The 21266-nt window shown below is 44.5% G+C and overlaps 3 protein-coding genes across 3 annotated transcripts; all 3 read right to left on the reverse strand.

Moving 5' to 3' along the window:
* Positions 1-1109: 1109 nt before the first annotated feature.
* Positions 1110-1438, reverse strand: LOC118634766 (keratin-associated protein 3-1). Its single transcript, XM_036269516.1, has one exon. It carries the CDS (start codon positions 1419-1421, stop codon positions 1125-1127), a length of 297 nt encoding a protein of 98 aa, XP_036125409.1. The 5' UTR covers positions 1422-1438; the 3' UTR covers positions 1110-1124.
* Positions 1439-13766: 12328 nt separating this feature from the next.
* LOC118634983 (keratin-associated protein 9-3-like) lies at positions 13767-14195 on the reverse strand. Its single transcript, XM_036269871.1, has one exon. It carries the CDS (start codon positions 14193-14195, stop codon positions 13767-13769), a length of 429 nt encoding a protein of 142 aa, XP_036125764.1.
* A 2735-nt stretch (positions 14196-16930) lies between these two features.
* LOC118634392 (keratin-associated protein 1-3-like) lies at positions 16931-17476 on the reverse strand. Its single transcript, XM_036268883.1, has one exon. It carries the CDS (start codon positions 17474-17476, stop codon positions 16931-16933), a length of 546 nt encoding a protein of 181 aa, XP_036124776.1.
* Between the last annotated feature and the right edge of the window lie 3790 nt (positions 17477-21266).

The raw sequence follows: 21266 nt of genomic DNA on the forward strand, positions 1-21266 counted from the left end.
GAAGTGAGTGGCCCAAGGACCCAAGGCAAATCCAAGAAAATAAATCACTAGACGGCATTCTGGGACCTTTCTGCAAAAATCTTACTGCACTTGGATTTTTCCAGGACAGCCAAGGAGATGAATTAATGGTCAGCATAAAATTTTGTAGGAGGAAAGATGTGTTTTTACTCCCATAATTGTATGGCTATTTCTGGTGTATGGAGAAGACCGCGCTGTAGTCTGATGTTTCAGTTTATTTCAATGCCATGCTATTATATGTCATTTGGACTAGTAAACTTCTAAATATAGTTATGACTAATGGAAGCCACGCCTAATCTGAAGAAACAAGGGATACCCAATAAATATTCATTCCAAATGGATTTTCCTAGAAGATAACATATATAAATAAATGTATATGAGAAATATACATATATTTTTTTCAACCAAAATTTCATAGTATTTTTGAACTTGGAATATCATTGATGACTATGACTAAAGGAGTCAAAATTATTTCTACACACTAGCAAAGCGATCAATTTGTTTCATCAGTTAAGGAAGAAAGAAAAATCACTTTTAGGGGTAATGAAAATTAAAATAAATAAAATATATTTAAAACATATTAATCTCTGGACTCTAGCATAGGGCTTGGTGCAGTGGTTGTCTTAAAAAATATTTATTGAATGAAAAGATTCCACAAAATGACCTACTGAAATTTTTACTTTTTAACCTACCACAAAGAGCCAGTGTCTAACTTTCAATGATTCCACCATGAAAGCTCTCATTCTGCGGGGGGCACATCTCGGGGAGCAGGATGGCCTGCTGCTCAGGTCTAGGTAAGCACTCTGCTTTCCCTAAGAGGGAACATGGACGGAATCATCACAAAGCCGTATTTGCTAAGCCAGAATGAAGTTTATTAATGAGTCCAAATGGTTATTTCTCAGAGAGCAGTGAAATAGCCTGAAAGATAGAAAAAAAAGTCCCCAACTCTCCCCAATGGAGGAAAGAATGAAGAAGCTGGACTGGTTCACGAAAGCATGGCCCAGGGCCTCGGGACAGAGTGAGCCCGCTGTAGACAGCAGTGAGAGACAGGGCTGGGTGACGGGTACAAGGCTGAGTAGCTCATCCCTGTGCAGAGACCTGGCTGCTTAACAGCAGGGCTCACAGGGACTCTCACAGCAGGACTGAACGTAGGTCGTCAGGTTGATCCCACACAGCCCGGGAGTCGGGTGGCAAGAGTTGAGCAGCCAGCAAGTTGGCACGTAGGTGTCAGGCATACAGCAGGGTGGGGGGCAGGTGTCACAGCAGGTGGGCTGAAGGAGGCTGATGTCGTGCGGGCAGGTGCTGGGCAGGCAGACTCCACAGCGGCAGCATTTGTCAGAAGAGCAGATGGTGGTGGCGGGGCCGGTGGGGACGCTGCAGCAGCAGGGGACACAGCAAGCCATGGTGTCCAGACTTGGGTTTTTGTCAGATTGAGGAGAGGAGTCTCTGGTGTCTCAATGCTTCTCTCTTCTGCTCTGGCTCTTATATACCCACCTCTCTGGGCGTCAGCCTATTAGCAAGACTTTTCCCCCATGTTTCAGTTTACAGCTATCTCCATAAAAACCATCTAATTACTTAAGTGTTTATTACCTAAGACACACTCCTCACCTCATAAAAAGGAGTTTGTTTTGTCGTCAGATTGGGACTCTCCACATTGGTTGTTTGTCACTGTTCGGGAATTTCATTTCAGTCTTCAAAGGCACCACGTGATTGCCTTCTCATCCCTACACGTCACTGATGACGGCCTGGTGTGCTGGGTGTCTTCCCAACACCCCCATGTTTTTGTCTTCTTTTCAGATGAAGAGAGAAGTTGGCTGTTTTATTGCTCTTCTACCAGCAACTGGAGATTCTAGGTGATCATTTTGGCTTTCTGGCTGAAAAAGCGATGAGATTTGTAGATTTCTTCTTCGTGGTTCCGGGAAGCTGAATTAAGATGATAGACGGAACCTACAGAGGAAGAGATTCTGGCTCTGTGTGAAGAAGCACTTTCTTACAGAGCTGTCACAGATCATTGTTCCTCCTTCACACGTGCTTTGAATGATGACTTGGCAGGGGCTCGGAGGTGGGAGTGGAGGCCTACGTGGGTGACCCTGATGAATGTCCTTTAACATTCTGTCCAACCATGTTATGAATTAAGATCATTTTTGCCTAAAGACTAGCCGTATTGAGCCATTTAGAAATCAGACGGTGTAGTATTTCCCAAAAGGATTTCCGCGAGCACCTGTTCCTAGGAGCACGGAAGGCTTCTCTGGTGAATAAGTCTGGGAAATACTGAGTGGCCCTCTCAGAGCCTTTACTATGCTAAGGTGCTCTGGGACTTTTCACTACAGAGATGGAGCATGTATGTTTCTCCCAACTGACTTGACCATGGAATCATTTTTGTACTTTAGTGATCATAGATTAGCTTTATAGTGTTCTATAGAACATATGTGGGGGAGATTCCAAAATACATCTAAATCACTAAAACCTTGATAACAAAATTCTTTAATTTGAAAGACATAAAACTTAGTATGATATTTTAGACTTTAAAATAGGACACATTTTAACTGGTAAATTTTTGGATAGATGATCATTTGAAAGTCAGTATTGTATGTGTTTTCTGACCCACCTTCAGATACAGTGGCACAGGCTCTAAACAAATCATTAAAAATCGCCCCATAGAGAGGAACCAGAAGTCATGCAAATCAACAAGATGATGGATCCAAAAGTGCTTAACATGGAGACTGCTTTCAGTGTAGTCACTCTCTTACGAGAATGTTTGTGGTTTCGGACCCCTGTGCTGGGCTGTAGCTTGTTGCTATCACCGCTTGGATAGACAGCTCCGTTCAGCCGACACGCGCCGGCTGGGCGCCTGCTGCAGGTCACGCAGGGTGCAGAAAAGCAGCCCTCGGTGCTCGTCCTGGAGGAGGTCGGAGAGGAGAAAAGAAGAGAAGTAAGCTGGCAAATGACACGCAGGGCTGTAGCTTCAGGTTTCCTAAGTAAGAAGTGGGAGTTTAGAGCTGGGGTCACTGCCTGGAAGATCTGGGGAGAACGCTATGACAAGGGAACATGTGTGTGGGTACTAAAGCTCCAACAGGAACTTCGCAGGCATAGGAAGGGGACGTCAGCAAGGGAAACAGAAGCAGATGGCCACGGGATGGCAGAAGGATTGGTTGGCGAAGGCACAGATTCTGAGTCTCTTGTAGGGAGGTGTGGGAGGAGAGTTATGAGAGACGACACTGGAAATGTGGGGAGGACTTTGACTGTGTTTAGTATTCCACACTCACAACTTGGAAATAACATCCGATGGGCAACGGGCATTAGTTAAAGGTGTTTGAATGCATATGGGCCGTGCCTGGGTTTGTATTTTAGAAGGATGACTGTAGCTTTGAATGGAGGACCATCATCATCATCGTCACTTACTAAGCATTAGGTCCTGTGCTGAGTGCCCCCCTCAAGCTGATGACGTGTGCAGCCTTACTGTCCCTGCCACGTTGCGGAGGCTGGCACCAGTGAGCCAGCGATGGAGCTGGTTCTTGAGGCGGAGCAGCTGGCTCCAGAGTCCACGCTCCTGGGCGCCGTGTGCCTCCCTCTCACTCTGGAAGGGTTGCTCTGGACCCGTCAGGTGTGTGTAAGATTGGTGAGAGGGATGGGCCCGGCTTATTGAAGACTTGGGGCCACAAGAGGGGGAGGTTTTAGAGCTCTCTTCTACTCTTCTGTAGAGTGGAGACACTCTGAAGGCAGGGGCAGTGGCGGGGTGCCTGGGGGTCCCACGGGAGTGACGAGGAGAGCCTGGCTCTGTCTTGGAGGGTATTGTGGTTGTGTAGGACTAGAGCAGAGGGGTCTATCTGGGATTTCTCATCCCATCATTCAGTTTTCTGGGGACCGCTATCTGGATGGCACTCTAATTTCCAAAATAAAACTAATATTCTTGTTTTTAAGATAATTGGAATATCCTAATTTATTTATTTTTTATCCTCACCTGAAGACATCCCTGCATTTATCTTCAGCTAGAGCAGGAGGGAGAGAGGGGAGAGAGAGAGAAACATCGACATGAGAGGGACACATCGAGTGGCTGCCACTCACACGACCCCAACCAGGGCCGGGAACAAACTGCAACCGAGGTACATGCCCTTAGTGGGAACCGAACCCAGGACTCTCTGGTCCAAAGGCCAATGTTCCAACCACTGAGCCAAATGGGCCAGGGCCCTAATCTTTTTTTTTAATCCTCACCCGAGGATATTTTTCTATTTATCTTTAGAGTGAGAGAGTGGGAGAGAGGGAGAGAGAGAGAAACATCTATGTGACAGGGACACATCGAGTGGTTGTCTCCCACACAACCCCAACCACAGCCAGGGACGAACTGCAACTGAGCTATATGCCTTTGACCAGAATTGAACCAGTGAGTCATTGGTCCATGGACCAACACACTCACCACTGAACGAAACTAGCCCGGGCTGGAATATCCTAATCTTATCCAGTAATAGCTAGCATTTATTGAATGTATGCAATGTACCAGGCATCGTGCTAAATATTCTATGCACCTCTTCTTTCTTATTTCTTACAACCTTATAAGATAAGGACTATTCTTCTGCCCACTTCTTAGACAGTGAGACAGAGAGTAATGGTATTAAATAACATCTGAAAGTCAGTTAGTGAATGATGGCTCATCTAATAGCAATACCTCACACTTATTAATATAGCTCAGTACTTCTGTGGAATTATATTTTATATACTTGTAAATTATGTTCATTCTTTCTTTTTCATGTGTTCGTTCATTTAGCAAAAATGCCAGAGCCATGCTGGGTGCTCAGCATGTAGACATAGGTAGGTCAGATAAGGTCCTCCCTGTCAAGGTGTTCATGCAAGCGGGGGAGACAGGAAAACAGTGAACGGATGAATACATAAGAACTGCAGACAGTGATAAGTGCCGGAACAGATAGAGTAAAGTGACAAAGTGTGACTGGGTAGTGCAGGGAGCACGTCTGCTCTGGTTGGGGGGGGGGGGGGAGGGGGGGCAGTCTGCCGAGTGGCCGGAGTCCAGTGGGAGAGATGCGGTGCAGTGGCAGAGGCGGCCACACAGGGAGGCAGGTGCCAGGCCGCGGAGGAATGTGCAGGTGGTTCTGCATTTAGCTTTTATTCGAAGGTCACCGAGAACCCCCTGGATGGTTTACGGCAGGGAGTGATAAGATCTGAGTTACGTTCCATGGAAAATGAACTGCACTGGGGCCAGGGTGGAAACGGGCACAACAAGTAAGTGGGTCAGATGAAGCGTGAACGGCGATGCCAGTGGTTGATGGACGGTGAGAGGTGGTAGAGTTCAGGAGGCATTTTTGTAAGTGGAGATGGTAGGTTGTGCTGATCGAGAGAGTAGTGGGAGAGAGGGAGAGAGAGAGAAACATCTATGTGACAGGGACACATCGAGTGGTTGTCTCCCACACAACCCCAACCACAGCCAGGTCCCAGCTTTATTCATAGGTGAGAGGGGACCTGAGCCCCAAAGCTTCCATGTAGGGTCGTAGGGAAAGGGTCAAAGATGAGCTCAGGGTAGGACCTGGGGAGAGGGAGCAGGGCTGAAGATCTGCGACGCCCCAATACACACATAAAGATGTGGTTACTGCTCAGTTCCGGGCTGAGAGAAAAGGTCACTTTTATGTGTGTTAGTCACAGTTTGTTGTGATCCTCCGTGTGACTTACCTACATCCGTCTCCCCACAACTCGGTGGATTTCCGGGCTGCTGTCGAGAAGCCTCCCGTGACGGCCTCCCGTGTCAGCAGTGCTCACAGGTTTCACACTTCAAGGCCACTCGGTCTCCCGGAGCTTGATGGAGTGCTCCCTCCCTTCACAAACGCAGGGTATCGGGACCTTTGCAATGTGTCATCCTCATAAAAATGCCTGTAAGTAACAAACGTGGTCTTTACTTCCCGAATCGCGCGATCTTTGACATTTCTGGTCAGCTCCTTTATAGTACAGATCGGCAGAAAGAAGGCCTGGTGTCGGGACTGCCATCGCCACCACCCTTCCATTGCAGAAAGTCCACTTTGCTGAGTGTGCAGGCAGGGGATCCTGGGCTTGGGTGAATGGCAGACTTTGGGGCCCCTTTGCCGTTGCATCAGGACGTTTTCTCCAGTGTGTGGTCATCGTCAAGACCGACACAGCTCTTGCCGGTGTGTTAGCCGGCACTGAGAATTGCTCTCAGATTGGATTTCTTTCCAACCAAGGTCATGCTGTTTTGAGCACAGCTGATGTTGGCTAGGGCTGTGTAGGCATATATAACCTAAAAGGGGTGCCCTGTGTCGCTGGGACAGGCATGTTCCCATTCCAGCGGCCAGAGGGGGTGTCACAGCACCTAGTCACGTGGCACAAGCATCTCAGCCTGCGTCTGCTGGCTGGAAGTGTCGCCTGTTTTCCTGGGGCCCCCGAGCTCTCAGTCTAACCCTCATGTATCATTGTATGCTATAGAATATGCAGGTAGAGCAGAGAATTACATCCAGTCAAGTAAGGTATCTGTGTTCACTAACATGAGCCCGGTGGAGCCCTGGCTGGTTTGGCTCAGTGGACCAGAGAGGCCCGGGTTCAGTTCCTGCTGAGGGCCCGTACTTTGGTTGCAGTTTGTTCCCGGTCCCGGTTGGGGTCGTGTGGGTGGCAGCCACTCGATGTGTCTCTCTCACATCGATGTTTCTCTCTCTCTCTTCCTCCCTCTCTCCCTCCCGCTCTATCTCAAGATAAATGCAAAAATGTCCTCGGGTGAGGATAAGAAAAATAAAAAATAAAATAAAATGAGCCCGGTTGAGAAAGTACATGTTCAATACAATTTGAATAATCATGATGGAAAGCAGGTTTCTTAAGTCAGAGTTATGGTTTTGGGGAGAAGTCAGCAGCTAACAAGAAACTGCCTGCTGTCAGGTCTCCCTGGAAGTTACAGAACTCAATGGTGCTGAGTAGCATTTCTAGTTCCTCAGCCGGATTCTGCCAGGTCTCGAATGTTTCATTCTCTGGCAGCCACCTCCAAAGCCCAGAGACTGTCTCCCCACCCCCAACCCTGTAATCAGCTAGTATGATTAAAGGGAGTAAGTGAAAATTCTGAACAAATGGTTCACTAAATAAAGTGAATTTTAAAAGGCAGTAAGAGTTTAACAGTTAGGGTCCAGTCCGGAGAGAAGAACCATTCCCATTATTTGAATGGAGCGAATTTCATAGGAAGAATTTTAAACTACGTTGTTAGTGAGGTATTAAGAGGATAAGAAAGAGGACACTGAGATATCACAAATGTAGGAAATGCAGACAGCCCTAAGAGTGATCCTTTCTTTAAAGGGAGGAGGGAAGGAAGGAAAACACAGGATGCAGAGAGCGGGTTGCCCTGCGGGGCTGAAACTCAGGTGTTTCAGGAGACCTGGCTGCTCCCTGCTACTATGACTCCCAGGCGGTGCAGCCAGCTGGTTCTACAAGTGTTGAGAAAACAGCAAACTAAATTTGGGTGTTGCTGCGGAAAGCCAGGGAGACCTGACAGTAGATGGGTTTTTGGTCGTTATTGACTTCTCCCCATATCTGTAGCTGCTGTAATGAAGACGTGTTACTGGGGCGATCATCCTGGGAACCACTAGCGTACAGGAAGCCCTGATGAAGCAGGAAAAAACAAAAACAGAAAGGAAGGAACAAGTCCCTGCTTCCTCCTCCAGCTTTGTTGTTTCCCTCTGTCACCCCCTAGTGGCCGAACCTCAAGGGAGCAGCTGGCGGAGCCTGCGGTGTGCAGAGCACGGCCAGGACCGGCAGCTGGGTGCCAGAGTGAGGGCGTGAAGCCTGGAAGCTGCCCGACAACAACTTACCAACTGGGACAAACCCTCGGCTTGCAGAATAGCTGTGCCTAAGTCAGCCGAACCTGCCCACACCGCTCTTGGCTTTCAGTCCCTTGATTTCATTCTCTCCATGTGTTGTGGAGTCCGAGTTGGGTTCATATTTCAGTTTTTACTTATGAGCTTGTGTGACTATAAGCAAACTATGTAATGTCATTTATTCACCTATCTATTTATTTACTTATTTAATAAAAACACCTGATTGAGATTGATTGACACACAGAAAGTTGTACATATTTAATGTATGTAGTTTGATGAGTTTGGAGAAAAGTACACATGTGTGAAACCATCACCACGAACAATGCCATAAACGCGCTCATCAATTCCAAAGCGTCCTCCTACCCTTGTCTGTGTGTGATAAGGACACTTAATATCTATCCTTTTAACACATCTTTAGGTATACAATACTGTATTGTTAACTATAGACACTATGGTGGGCAGTAGATCTTTAAGACTTATTCCTTCCTTAATAAAATTCTGTAGCCTTTGACTGTCACCTCCTCATTTCCCCCACCCCCAAACCTCTGGTAACTACCATTCCACTCTCTGCTTCTATGTGTTTGATGATTTCAGATTCTTTATATAAGTGGAATTGTGTAGTATTTGTTCTTCTGTGTCTGGCTCGTTTCACTAAGCATAATGTCCTTTATGGTCATCCATGTTGTTGAAAATGGCATGATTTCTTTCTTCTTTTTTTTTTTTTTATGTCTGACTGATATTGCATGGTATGTAAATGTATTGTCTTCATCCGTCATCCATTGATGGGTGCTGAGGTTGCTTTCATGTCATGGGCAGTGTGACTAATGCTGTAATGACCGTGCAGTGCAGACGTCTCGTGATCCTGATTTCAAGTCATTTAACCTTCTGTAGACTTAATGTACTCATTGACAGAACCAAGACAACAGTGTCTGTTTCACAGGACCGATGTTAGTGTTCAGTGAAGTTAGGTCCACATGAAGTTTACTGGCTTGTGTCACAGGACAGGACATGAACAAAGGGAAGGAAAAAGGAAGGAAAACAAGAAAATATACATAGTTTCTATAGTGCTCCCCCCCCCCTTGGTTACAAGACTATAGTTACTATTTACAACTCATTTCCTTCTACTCATTTCATGTTTTCTTTACCCTCAGCCAAGACCTCTGCTGCTGGGGTTCTTTACCTGGTGGGGGTGGTTTACATCTTTTCTGAAAGGGCTGAGTCCGACGGTGCTACTATCTGCCAGGTTATCAGTAAGTGGGTTCAAGTGGTATATGTTGACTTCAACATCCGAAACAGCCCACCCCAAGGCCGTGCTTCTCTAACTGAAGACAATTCATGGAGCAACAGTATTTCTTTCCCTCTGGAAATGCAGTCTCAACATATTCTAGAGGATTGACTTCAAGAGACTTCGCTGGGGTTGTAGGCACTTTGTGTTTTTGTGGGGTTTATCTCCTAACCTGGTCCACACGTGTTTTACTAAGACGTGGAAAGTGTTTGCTACATCCTGCTCATAGAAACAAGGAGTGTGGTGTCATCAGTGCCAAGGAGGGAGGTGATGTGTGGGAGGTCAGATGACCTCTCCTGAGTAGTTACGGCCGAAAACTGGAGAGCTGACCCAGCCCGGGGCAGTGCTTGGAAAGTTGTTAGTCGTGCCTTGTAAAACTACTTCTTGCGCTGATATGGAGAAAAAGGCATTTTTCAGACAAAAGCGGCAAACCAGATGCCCCGGGCTGTGTCGATTTGTTTCATTAAAGATACTCGACCTTGCCCCGGCCGGTTTGGCTTAGCGGTTGGAGCATTGGCCTGCAGACCAGAGAGTCCTGGGTTCGGTTCCCACTCGACCTGGAACATCAGCTTCAGTGGGGGCCACTCCCTGCATTCATTTAAAATAATAATCAATAATTGTCCTGTTATTCTTTAAGATTTGTCTGCTCTTTCCATAGGACAAACAAGTATGTAAATGGGGAGATGCTAGATATCACCACCCTGGCTTTATTTAAGTCTCTCATCAAAATTTCCCCATGGATATAGTATCCATGGTTTACTACTCATGTAATGAGGAGACCTTCTAGGGGCTTCTGCTTGGTCCTTCCTACCATCTGAGCTGTGTTCCCAAGCCTGAGTGCGGGGACTCTGCCAATTGTCAAGCATGATTATTCCAATTGTACATTCACAGATTGGGGAATTGATCTCTGGACCTACTGGGTCCACTGTGATTAAAATGTGGGCTAAGTTTTTAACTATGATCCGGCCGCCATAAACCACCGCTTTCAATAGTGGACTGGAGTAACATTTGGGTCCCTAGGAGTTGGTGTCTACGTACTAGTGTACTCACTGTGAAGGGCAGACTTTTTGCTCCCACGGATCCTGAGCCCTGGTTCCACAGCTGTAGATACATTACAGAACAAAAGGGACTTTGCAGATGTAATTAAGGTTACTAATTCATTGACTTTAAAATAGGGAGAGTATCCTGGGTCATCCAGTTGGGCTGAGAGATAATAACTTAACACCTGGCACAAAGAGGAACTTATTCTCAAACCCACAGTTTCCAAACAAGTCATCTTTAAATCTGCTGAACTTCCCCACACTTGCCTTTACCTCTAGTTCCTGAATTTCATTTTCTGTGAGTTTTGGAGTCAGACAGAATTGAGTTCAGACTTCAGTTATTATTATTATTATTATTATTATTATTATTATTATTATTTTTTAAAGCTTCATTTAGACTGATTTCCCTCATCTACAAGCCAGAATAACAATATATATTTCACAGGACTGATTTAAGCACTAAATGAAGTAAAATCCCTGTATTATATTTAGCATGTGGCACAGCATATGGTACTCACAGGGTCACGTAGGTCCCCATCTTTCTCCTTCATGTGTGTCTTCCCCATCATTCTTCCTCCTTTTCTGCTTGTCCCTTGTCTTTTTTTTTTTTTTTTATGTTCTCTATTAGGTACTTTCTCTTCTTTTTTGTTCTTTTCTCCATCCTTTATTACCTCCCCCTCCCCCCCATATTTTCTCCTAGTCTTTTTTGTTATCCATCTACTCATATTATGGTCAATGAGCCTCAGTAAAAATGCACCCTACCTGTGCTTTCAAATTTATGATGTATAATTGATGTCCCTTTTCATCCCTGAGCTGTTTATGCACCTGCAATCGTCTTTGGCATCATATATAGGAAGTTGCCATCTTGCATAGTGTAGCAGTAAGGCATGTTTTAGATTTCCAGTTTTGGAAAAGCTCATAACTATTGACTTGATCAAAGGACTTATTCTTTTCACAGTTGGGCAGTTGCTAGCGTTGGTTTGCAGGCTCAGCTATGTCATTCTCTTGGATTTTGTAGCTCCTGGAGTCGTGTCTGTGTTTCAAGGACGAGGAAGAGTCAGGGTGAAGAGGAGGAGCGACCCACCGCTGGCCTCTGCTTAGATTTCCTAGGCCAGTCCTATGTCTCTCTCTGTGTTATTTTTTAAATGCATAAGCTTGTCTGTAGTGTGGTACGACAGGCATCTGCGGGGCATAGTAGGCAGGACTCTGGCCATGTTTTATTGTCTCTACAGTTTTGCAGTTTTTGGACTGTCATAGAGTTGGAATCCTAGTAAGCAGCCTTTTCAGATTTGCTTTTCACATTGAGCAATAGGCATTTAAGAATCTTCCATGTCCTTTTGGGGTTCGATGAATCGGTTCTCTTGATCACAGAATAGCATTCTGTTGAATAGATGTACCAAAGTTTGTTTATCCATCCACCTATTGAGGGACATTTTTGGTTGCTGCCAGTTTTTGGCAATCACGAATTAAGCTGCTATAAACATTCATAGGCAGGTTTTGGCATGGACATGCTTTTCTGTTTTTTGGTATGTGCCCTTAGCGGGAACTGAACCCGGGACTCTCTGGTCCACAGGCCAATGCTCCAGCTGCTGAGCCAAACCGGCCAGGGCAGTGTTTTTTTTTAATTAAAAAAAAAATCCTCACCTAAGGATATTTTTCCATTTATTTTCAGACCGGGGGGGGGGGGAATATGGGGGGGAGGGAGAGACAGAGAGAGAGAGAGAAACATCCATGTGAGAGCATGTTGATTGATTGCCTCCCACACAACTCTGACCAGGGCCGAGGACCAAATTGCAACCAGGGTACCTGCCCTTGACTGGAATTGAACCGTGACTCTGGTCTGAGGGCCGATGCTCTAACCGCTGAGCCAAACCGGCCAGGGCTGGACATGTGTGTTCAACATATTGGGGTAAATGCTGAGGAGCAACTGCTGCGTCGTATGGTGAACTGTGCTCAGCTTGGTAAGACGCGGTCTTCTGACGCGGTGGTGCCGCTCTGCTTCCCCACCAGCGGTGAGCGAAAGTTCCTGCTGCTGCACCAACAGTTTGCCAGTATTCGGTGTCATTGCTTTGGCTTTGAGCCAATGTAATCGGTGTATAGGTTGGCCTTGTTTTCACTCACTCTTTTTGTTCCGTTTAGAATGATCTTCAGGGCCCACTTCCAAGATGACCTCCCTTGGGAGGTCTTCCCTGATGCTGACCCCAGCAGAGCCCTGGCTGGTCCTCACTTGATCTCTTTCTTTTTGAAACCCTGTTTCTGACTTCCTGTCTTCGTGGCGGTTTACACACCTAAGATATTACTTCCCACTGCAGGATCCACCCTGAACCTCTCCACGGTTTCCGAGGGTTCCTGGGCCATTCCTTTCTCGTCATTGCCCTGCGCTGCCGGCTCCTGGGCTGTCTTCACCCCCCTTGAATCCACGCAGACCTGGAGCTCAGCTCCTTCGCTGGCTTTCGCAGGGACGTTGACCACCCGAGACTGTGTGGATGTGACAGCTTCATGTAGAGGGATTACAGAGTGGTATTCATGACCTCCTGACTGGCTCTCTGCTTTCTCTTTGTCTGATGTGTAACTGTTTCACATCTTCTTCTAAGCTTGGGGGGTGGCCACCATGCATGCCCCACGTACACGAACCTATTGGAAGTCGAACTACTGAGGCATATTGGTCACCAAAGCATCTATCTCTAAGGTAGGGGGAGTTTTTTTTTTTTCTTCCAACTTCTAAGAAAATACAATTTATCTCATCACATTGTATGTAGCTGTTTTCACACATCTCCTTTTTCTTTCTGGATAGTAAGATCCTCAAGAATAAGAATTAATTCTTCATCCCTCTGATTCCCATACCCCCTGCTTTAGAAGTGGTGGTCAGTACATTTTTATTGAATGAATACACTATATATGGCTTTGGTCTCTTTGAAAAACAAACACACACACACAAACAAGTGTATTTCTTGAACTAGAAGCAGTTAGCCCATTTTATGTCCAAGTGGAAACACTGACCATGGTTTCTTTGCCTAGTACTTAACATTTATTAAGAACTGACAGAGGACTCACAGACAAAGTTAAAATAGCCAACAGGAAAGGTCATGGTGACCCCCCCCCCCCCCCGGCAAAGGGATGGAATCAGATGATGAGAAGATATTGAAATATGGAAAAGACTGGTCTACTTCTTAGGAGCCGAATGTTGGATGAAGAGCTTCCATTCTCTCTGGTGACATCTGAGGAATGTCACTTAGCTCTACTTTGGTGCCTTTAATGTCGGAAAGTTTTTATGTAAACAGAAGCTAAAAGTAGATCACAAAGCAAGGGGAAATTAGACGGTGGACAGTTCTCAAGGACAAAATCCACAATATGGCAGTAATTTTCAACCCTGCAGGAAAAATCAGGAATAGTATATCCAAGCACTCTGATGATCGGCAGGTGGGTTCAAAGCGTTCCTGTGTCCGCAGTGGAGCGTCAAGGTATTCACTGTAGAATGGGGTCAGCTAGAACCCAGCTACTTGGTAGCACCCATTACAAAAACCCATATAGAAGGCTGAGAACTTGTTAGTGGTCCAAGGTTGTTGAGGAGATAAATGTGTCCTGGGCAATTGAAAATCATCCAACTGGCTTTTAGCAGATGGGCTCACAGCAGGTGGGCTCACAGCAGGTGGGCTCACAGCAGTAGCAGCAGCAGGCTGGGCGGCAGGCAGACTGTCCACAGTAGGATGGGCGGCAGCAGGAGGCCTGGGCATGGTGCAGCTGGCAGCAGGTAGGGGGGGTGCAGCTCATCACACAGCAGGGGGGCAGGCAGGTGTCCTCCACGCGGCAGTCAGGGCGGCACCACCTGGTGCGGCAGCTCATAGCTCCACAGCCACCAGCCTGGCCACAGCCAGTGCCACAGCCAGTCCCGCAGCCCATCCCACAGCCGGTTCCACAGCCGGTCCCGCAGCCCATCCCACAGCTGGTTCCACAGCAGCTGGGCTGGCAGCAGCTGGACCCACAGTCCCCACCAGTGGAGCAGCTGGGAAACCCACAGAAGCTGGTGGTGCAGCAGGCCATGGTGCCAGGAGTTGGGTTGCTTGGAGGAGTTTTGTTGGTGACTTCTGTGTTGGGCCTTTTATATATCCTGGCCAGCTGCTATTTATACGATTCTTAACATACCTTCCTTGTTTTTGTTTAAATGTGTTCCTCAGTGGGCCTCTGATTGGCTGACATTGAAATATGTGTGACACATTATGAGCAGCAGTTTAGAAATTACTTTGTTTTATAGTTTCATTTGGACTCCTCATATCGGTCTTTTGCCCTTCGGAATAGGTTTGTGGTTTTCCATGTTCAAAGAGTCCTCCTATTTTTGTCCATGTCAACACACTTGCTTTATGGAGGTGTTTGTTCCATGTGATACTCTGTCCAGACCCCGAAGGCTAAGGATAATTGTGCTCCTTTTTTTTTTTTTTTTTTTTAAATAACTATAATTCTTTTCTTTTGGGTATGTAGACTAAATTCTCTTGAATTTAGGACATCAGGACATCCACTGAATTGAGTACCTTCTGTCATGCATAATTTAATTTACAAGTCATTTACTCCAACATCAAATAAAAATCCCGCTGTAGTTCCTTTTATTTCAACCAACTGGAAATGTGAGAATATTATTTGTATTTCAGGCCAAAAATCTTCTCTTGTGAACCAAATGACATAGTATATATAAAAGTAGCTAGCAGAGTGCTTCGTTTCCAGTAGAACCTTACTATTTACTGAATATGATTTTGAACGGGCGGAGGAAGGCATGATTCATGGATGCCTAGACCACTCAATCAGTAGAACCTTCATGCTTAGTACCTCTCATGGAGGAGTCCTTGTTATTGTCCAAAGAGACCAGGAAATGCTGGAAATTTTTTTCTGCAGTTGATAGTTGAACCAAGGCTCAGGAAAAACACCTGGGTGTTATGACCTTTAGAAGAATACGCTGCCATTTACTTTATTTTGCTACTAATTAAATGGCAGAATTAAGTGCTGAGAGCTTGTAAATAACTTGGAAAATACTTGCCTTAAAGTGTCTACTATTTTGTCATGTTATGTTTTGTATATTGCACTCAAATACTTGAGAATAATGGAAAATTAATTGGTAAAATGGATTTTTGGTCTACATCTGGGCTAAATTCTTTTTATTTTATTTTAATTTTTTTTTGCAGTTTTTTTTTTTTTTTTTAAATCCTCACCCGAGGACATTTTTTTATTTTTTTGTTCAGATAGAGTGGGAGGGAGAGAGAGAGAGAAACATCGATGTGAAAGGACACATCGAGTGGCTGCCACCCGCACAAGTAACCAGGGCCGGGGACAAACTGCAACCAAGGTACGTGTCCTTAGCGGGAACCAAACCCGGGTCTCTCCAGACTGCAGGCCAGCGCTCTAATCACTGAGCCAAACCGGCCAGGATTTATTTTAATTTTTTAATAATTTTTATTTATTGATTTTAGAGAGAAAAGAAGGGAGAGGGAGAGAGAGATAGAGACATTGATGAGCAAGAACATGGATTGGCTGCCTCCCATATGCCCCCCACTGGGGATCGGGCCCACAACCTGGGCATGTGCCCTGACTGGGAATCAAACCAGCAACTTCCTGGTGCATGGGTCAACGCTCAACCACTGAGCCACATCAGCCAGGCTGTGCTAACTTCTTAAGAGAACATCTTTCAAATTGGATTACAAAGTGCAAAATATATAGTTGTTTCATATTTCGAATGCATGTATCTGACAAATGGTGATGGCGGAATTCACTGGCTATCTACAAAGCTGTTTATTCTAACTTCATTTAAACCAATGATTCACCCTACACATGCTTATAATAAATGGGGGTGAGTGCTGGGAGTTGAAACTTAGAGATCACTTTGGGGATCAGTAGGCAGAATATAATAGCCTAAGGCATAGGAATTAAAACCTAAATACTCTTGGAAAATGGATAATGTCTGATAGATAGTATCTGGTAGATATTTTAAGATCTATTTAGTAGGCAATACAATTTCTTTGATATTGGGCACGCATGAAGGAGAACATCTAGTATATTAAAAGGAAGGAGATTCAAAATGATAGAAGTACATCTAGATAGAAATCTCAGCCCTGGCCGGTTTGGCTCAGTGGTTGAAGTGTCGGCCTGCGGATCAGAGAGTCCCAGGTTCTGTTCCCGCTAGGGGCATGTACCAAAAAAAAAAAAAAGAAGGAAAGAAATCTCGTAGCTCTGATCAACCTGGATATTTTAACTAAAAGTGGCCTTACTGGTACAGACCTAGTCATACTAGATTGGAGCATGTATTTAAATAACTACAAACACTATTTAATGCATGGAACATTTTATTAACTGATGAATGGAAGCATATTGTAACTTGTATTTAATCTTTCTGGTTTAAATTTTATAGTTATGTTTTAAGATTATTATCAAAATGCAAATCCACTTGTCAATTTCAGCTAAAGGGAGACAAACTAAAAGACAGAAGGAAGAAAATGACTCAGTTTTCTTAGCACATTTAAACATTTTATTTGAAATTAACAGGGGATATTCAAGGAGAAAACCAGTCTAAAATGTATGGGGAGCAAGAGATAGGGAAGAGAACAGAGTCACTGATTGGACACTCTGATTGATACATGTTTTCAGTGAGCTAATAAATCCTCAGACTTGTTATTTCTGAGCGCTTAGAAACATCGTGATACTTAGCATCCAAGTAAAGGTGAACACTTCTTCAGAGATCAAGGCAGTTTTCCTGCCGGTCTCCTTTCATTCTTAAATAACCAGCAACCTTCCTTTTAGCAGGTGGGCTCACAGCAGGTGGGCTGGCAGCAGTAGCAGCAGCAGGCTGGGCGGCAGGCAGACTGTCCACAGTAGGATGGGCGGCAGCAGGAGGCCTGGGCATGGTGCAGCTGGCAGCAGGTTGGGGGGGTGCAGCTCACCACACAGCAGGGGGGCAGGCAGGTGTCCTCCACGCGGCAGTCAGGGCGGCACCACCTGGTGCGGCAGCTCATAGCTCCACAGCCACCAGCCTGGCCACAGCCAGTGCCACAGCCGGTCCCACAGCTGGTCCCGCAGCCCATCCCACAGCCGGTCCCACAGCCGGTCCCACAGCCCATCCCACAGCTGGTCCCGCAGCCCATCCCACAGCCGGTCCCACAGCTGGTCCCGCAGCCCATCCCACAGCAGCTGGTCTGGCAGCAGGTGGGCTGGCAGCAGCTGGTCTGGCAGCAGGTGGGCTGGCAGCAGCTGGTCTGGCAACAGCTGGGCTGGCAGCAGCTGGGGCCACAGGTGCCGCAGGAACAGCTGGGAAACCCACAGAAGCTAGTGGTGCAGCAGGCCATGGTGGCAGGAGTTGGGCTGAGAAATGTGTTGTTAAGAGAAGTGTCTGAGTTTTGACTGCACCTTTTACATCTGGCCTTTTATATAGTCACCTAGCGACACCTATTTTCCTACCGTTTAGCATCTTTCCTTGATGCTGTTTGCAAAGTCAGTCTCTAATTGGCTAATACCTGAGTTGTTTAGAAAGTTATAAATAACATTTCAATAGCCTGCTTTGGTCATTGCTCAATTAATTTTCATTATGTTTCTTCTGTGCCCTGTGGATGAAGTGAAGGCCCATTACTGAAGCCAAGCATGGCAGCTCCTTTGTATGTCAGTCACACGCCAGACGTAACTGGAGCCAACCACTGCCCTGACTGGCTTTGCTGGATCTGTCCTTTGATGACCTTTAGGCAGAGTTTGTGGAAACTGAGCATTTTCTTAGTAGGTGGTCACTCAATTAGGATCATGATTTCATAAACGAGTTGTCTGGGCTTGGGATAACTAGCATTGGTGTCATCGAAACATGAGCTTGATTCATCAACATCCTAAAGAAGTGAGCCACCTAGGATGAGTGTGCCTTTCTAGCCTCAGAACTTTAAAGGGCGTTTTGTCTTCAGCCATCAGTGTACGTATTCCCAAACAAGACCCTTAATGACTTTAGCTTGTAGATTGTTTTCTGACTGTGCTAAATTAAAAATATATGCTAGTCATGAACACACATTTTAACAAGTCAAACAGTACAAAGGCACACATAGAAAAGTTAATATTTTCCCTCCCTTCCCCAAAACACACACACCCTTCCAAAACTAGTATTCCAGAAGCTAATCAAGATTAAGTTTGGTGGCTTCTCTTCAATACTTTTCTTCCTGTCTTTGCAAACATGAACCAGCATATACACATCTATCTTCTAAGTCAGTAAAGTTGGGGGTCTCTTACACATATTTATTTTTAAACCATTTAATGGTAGTAAAATGCACATAACATTTATTTACCATCTTAATCATTTTTAGGAGTACTGCTCACTAGGGTTAAGTAAATTTACATTTTGGATGCTTTTAATTTTGTGAAGCAGACACTCTCTACCCATTAAACCACTTTCCCATTCTCCCCTCCCCAACCCTTGGCAGCACCGTTCTACTTTGTGTCTTGATGAATTTGACCACTCTTGGTACCTCATACAAGTGAAATCATACAGTGTCTGTCTTTTTGTGACACGCTTATTTCACTTAGCTTCATGTTCTCACGGGTCATCCATGTTGTAGAATGTGTCAGAATTTCCTTTCTTTTAAAAATTTTATCGTTGACACTATTACAGATATCCCCCATTTTCCCTCTCTTTGCCCACCTCCACCCAGCCTCTGCTCCCCCTCCCTCTGGCCTTCCCCACACTGTTGTCTGTGTCCATGGGCTATGTCTATATGTTCTTTGGCTAATCTTTCACCTTCTTTCATCTGGTCCTCCCACCCCCATCTTCTCTTCCATCTGTAATATTGTATTGTATGCATACACTATAATTTGTTTATCCATTCATCCATCAACAGACACTCGGGTTGCTTCCACCTTTCGGCTATGTGATCAATACTGCTTTTGGTTTGCAAACTGGACCTCATATTCGAAGGGCAAGGAGAGACCAAAGAAAGAGGCAGAGCACTCCATAATGGCAGAGGGCAGGTTTAAAAAGCAAGGGAACTTACTTATGAGGCTTATCTTGGGTGATAGCAAAATAAGCAGATCACTTCAACTGCCTGCCAAATCTTAAAAGTTTACATGGAGGCTTTAACTGGATTTCGTGATGTATTCCCTCCAGAGGTCTCAACAACGCATTGCTCTCTCAACAGCTCACATTGTGGGAATGGTAGGCAGCGAGGACATTCTAGGGGCAGGGGAGGGAACGAGCCTTGGAATGCCGGGGTCCAGCTCTTGAGTCAACCAGTGGTCACGTTCTCTTGATTACCTCCTCTACCAGCTACCATGAACATGTGTACACATATCTCTTCAAGACTGTGCTTTCAATTCTTTTGGGTAAACATCTAGAAATGGAAATGCTACTTTATATGGTAATTCTATTTTTAGTTTTTTTAATAACTGCTTTCCCATAGTGGCTGGACTATTTTACATTCCCACCAAGAGTGCACAAGAGTTCCAATTTCTACACATGCTTGCCAACACATTTTGGTTTTTTATTTGTTGCTTTTTATGAGAGTAGCCATGGGTGTGAGGTGGTATGTCATTGTGGTAAAATTGAATTTTCCCAATTATTAGTGACATTGAGCATCTTTTCATGCACTTGTTGGCCCTTTGTATATCTTCTTTAGAGAAATGTCCATTCATATCATTTGCCCAACTTTTAATTGTTGTTGTTGTTGAGTATAGGAGTTCTTTATACAGTCTGAATATTAACTCCTTACTGGATATATAATTTGTAAATATTTGCTCCCATTCTGTAGATTACCTATCAATTTTGTTAATTGTGTCCCTTGATGCACAGAAGTTTTCATTTTGATGTAATTCAATTTACCTATTTTTTACTCTGTTGCTTATGCTTTTGGTGTCATATCCCAGAAATCATTGCTAAATCTAATGTCATGAAACTTTTCTCCCTTATGTTTTCTATTATGAGTTTTAGCTCTTACATTTAGGTCTTTGATCCATTTGAGTTAAATTTTTTTGTATAGTACAAGGTAGAGGCCTTCTTCTTCTTCTTCTTCTTCTTCTTCTTCTTCTTCTTCTTCTTCTTCTCATTCTTCTCCTCCTCCCCACTCCTCCCCTTCGCCCTTCTCCTCTTCCTCCTCTTCCTTCTTCTTCTTTGCATGTACATATCCAGTTTTTCCAGTACCATTTGTTGGAAAGACTGACCTTTCCTCATGAATGGTCTTGGCACACTTGTTGGAAATCATTTGACCATATATGTGTTGGTTTATTTCTGGGCTGCCCTTCCTATTTATCTATATGTCTGCCTTTATGTCAGTACCATACAGTTTTGATTACTATAATTTTATAACATAATTTGAAATCAGAAAGTGTGATCCCTCTAGCTTTGTTCTTCCTTCTAAAGATTGCTTTGGCTATTTGTTTTTGTTTGCTTGTTTTGTGGCTCCATACAAATTTTAGGATTTTTTCTATTTCTGTGACAAACATCATGGACTTTAGATAGAGATTGCATTGAATTTTTAGATTCCTTTAGGTAGTATGGACCAAAAGCCATGAGCATGGACACCTTTCCATTTATTTCTGTTTTCTTTCATTTATTTCATCAATGTCTTATAGTTTTCACTGTACAAATCCTTCACTTCCTTGGTAAAATTTATGTCTAAGTATTCTTTTTTTGTGCCATAGTACATGGGATTGTTTTCTTAATTTAGCTTTCTGATAGGTTGTTGATAATGTATAGAAATGCAGCTGATTTTGTACATTGATTTTGTATCCTGAAACTTTACTGAATATGTTGATTAGTTCTAACAGTTTTTTTGGTGGTCTTTAGGGTTTTCTATATATAATATTATGTCATATGCAAATAGAGACTACTTCATTCTTTCTGATTTAGATAACTTTTCTTTCTTTCTTTCTTTCTTTCTTTCTTTCTTTCTTTCTTTCTTTCTTTCTTTTTTTTTCCTAATTATTCTAGCTAGGACTTCCAATACTATGATAAATGGAGTAGGTAAAAGTGGGCATCCTTCTTCTGTTATCGATGTTAGAAGAAAAACTCCCAGTTTTTCTCCACTGAGTATGATGTTAGTGTGGCCTTTTCATATATGACTTTTATTATGTTGGGGTTGTTTCCTTCCAGTCCTAGTTGTTGAGTGGTGTTTT

The sequence above is a fragment of the Molossus molossus genome, unplaced genomic scaffold (assembly GCF_014108415.1).
Source record: "Molossus molossus isolate mMolMol1 unplaced genomic scaffold, mMolMol1.p scaffold_m16_p_19, whole genome shotgun sequence".
Classification (NCBI taxonomy): Eukaryota; Metazoa; Chordata; class Mammalia; order Chiroptera; family Molossidae; genus Molossus; species Molossus molossus.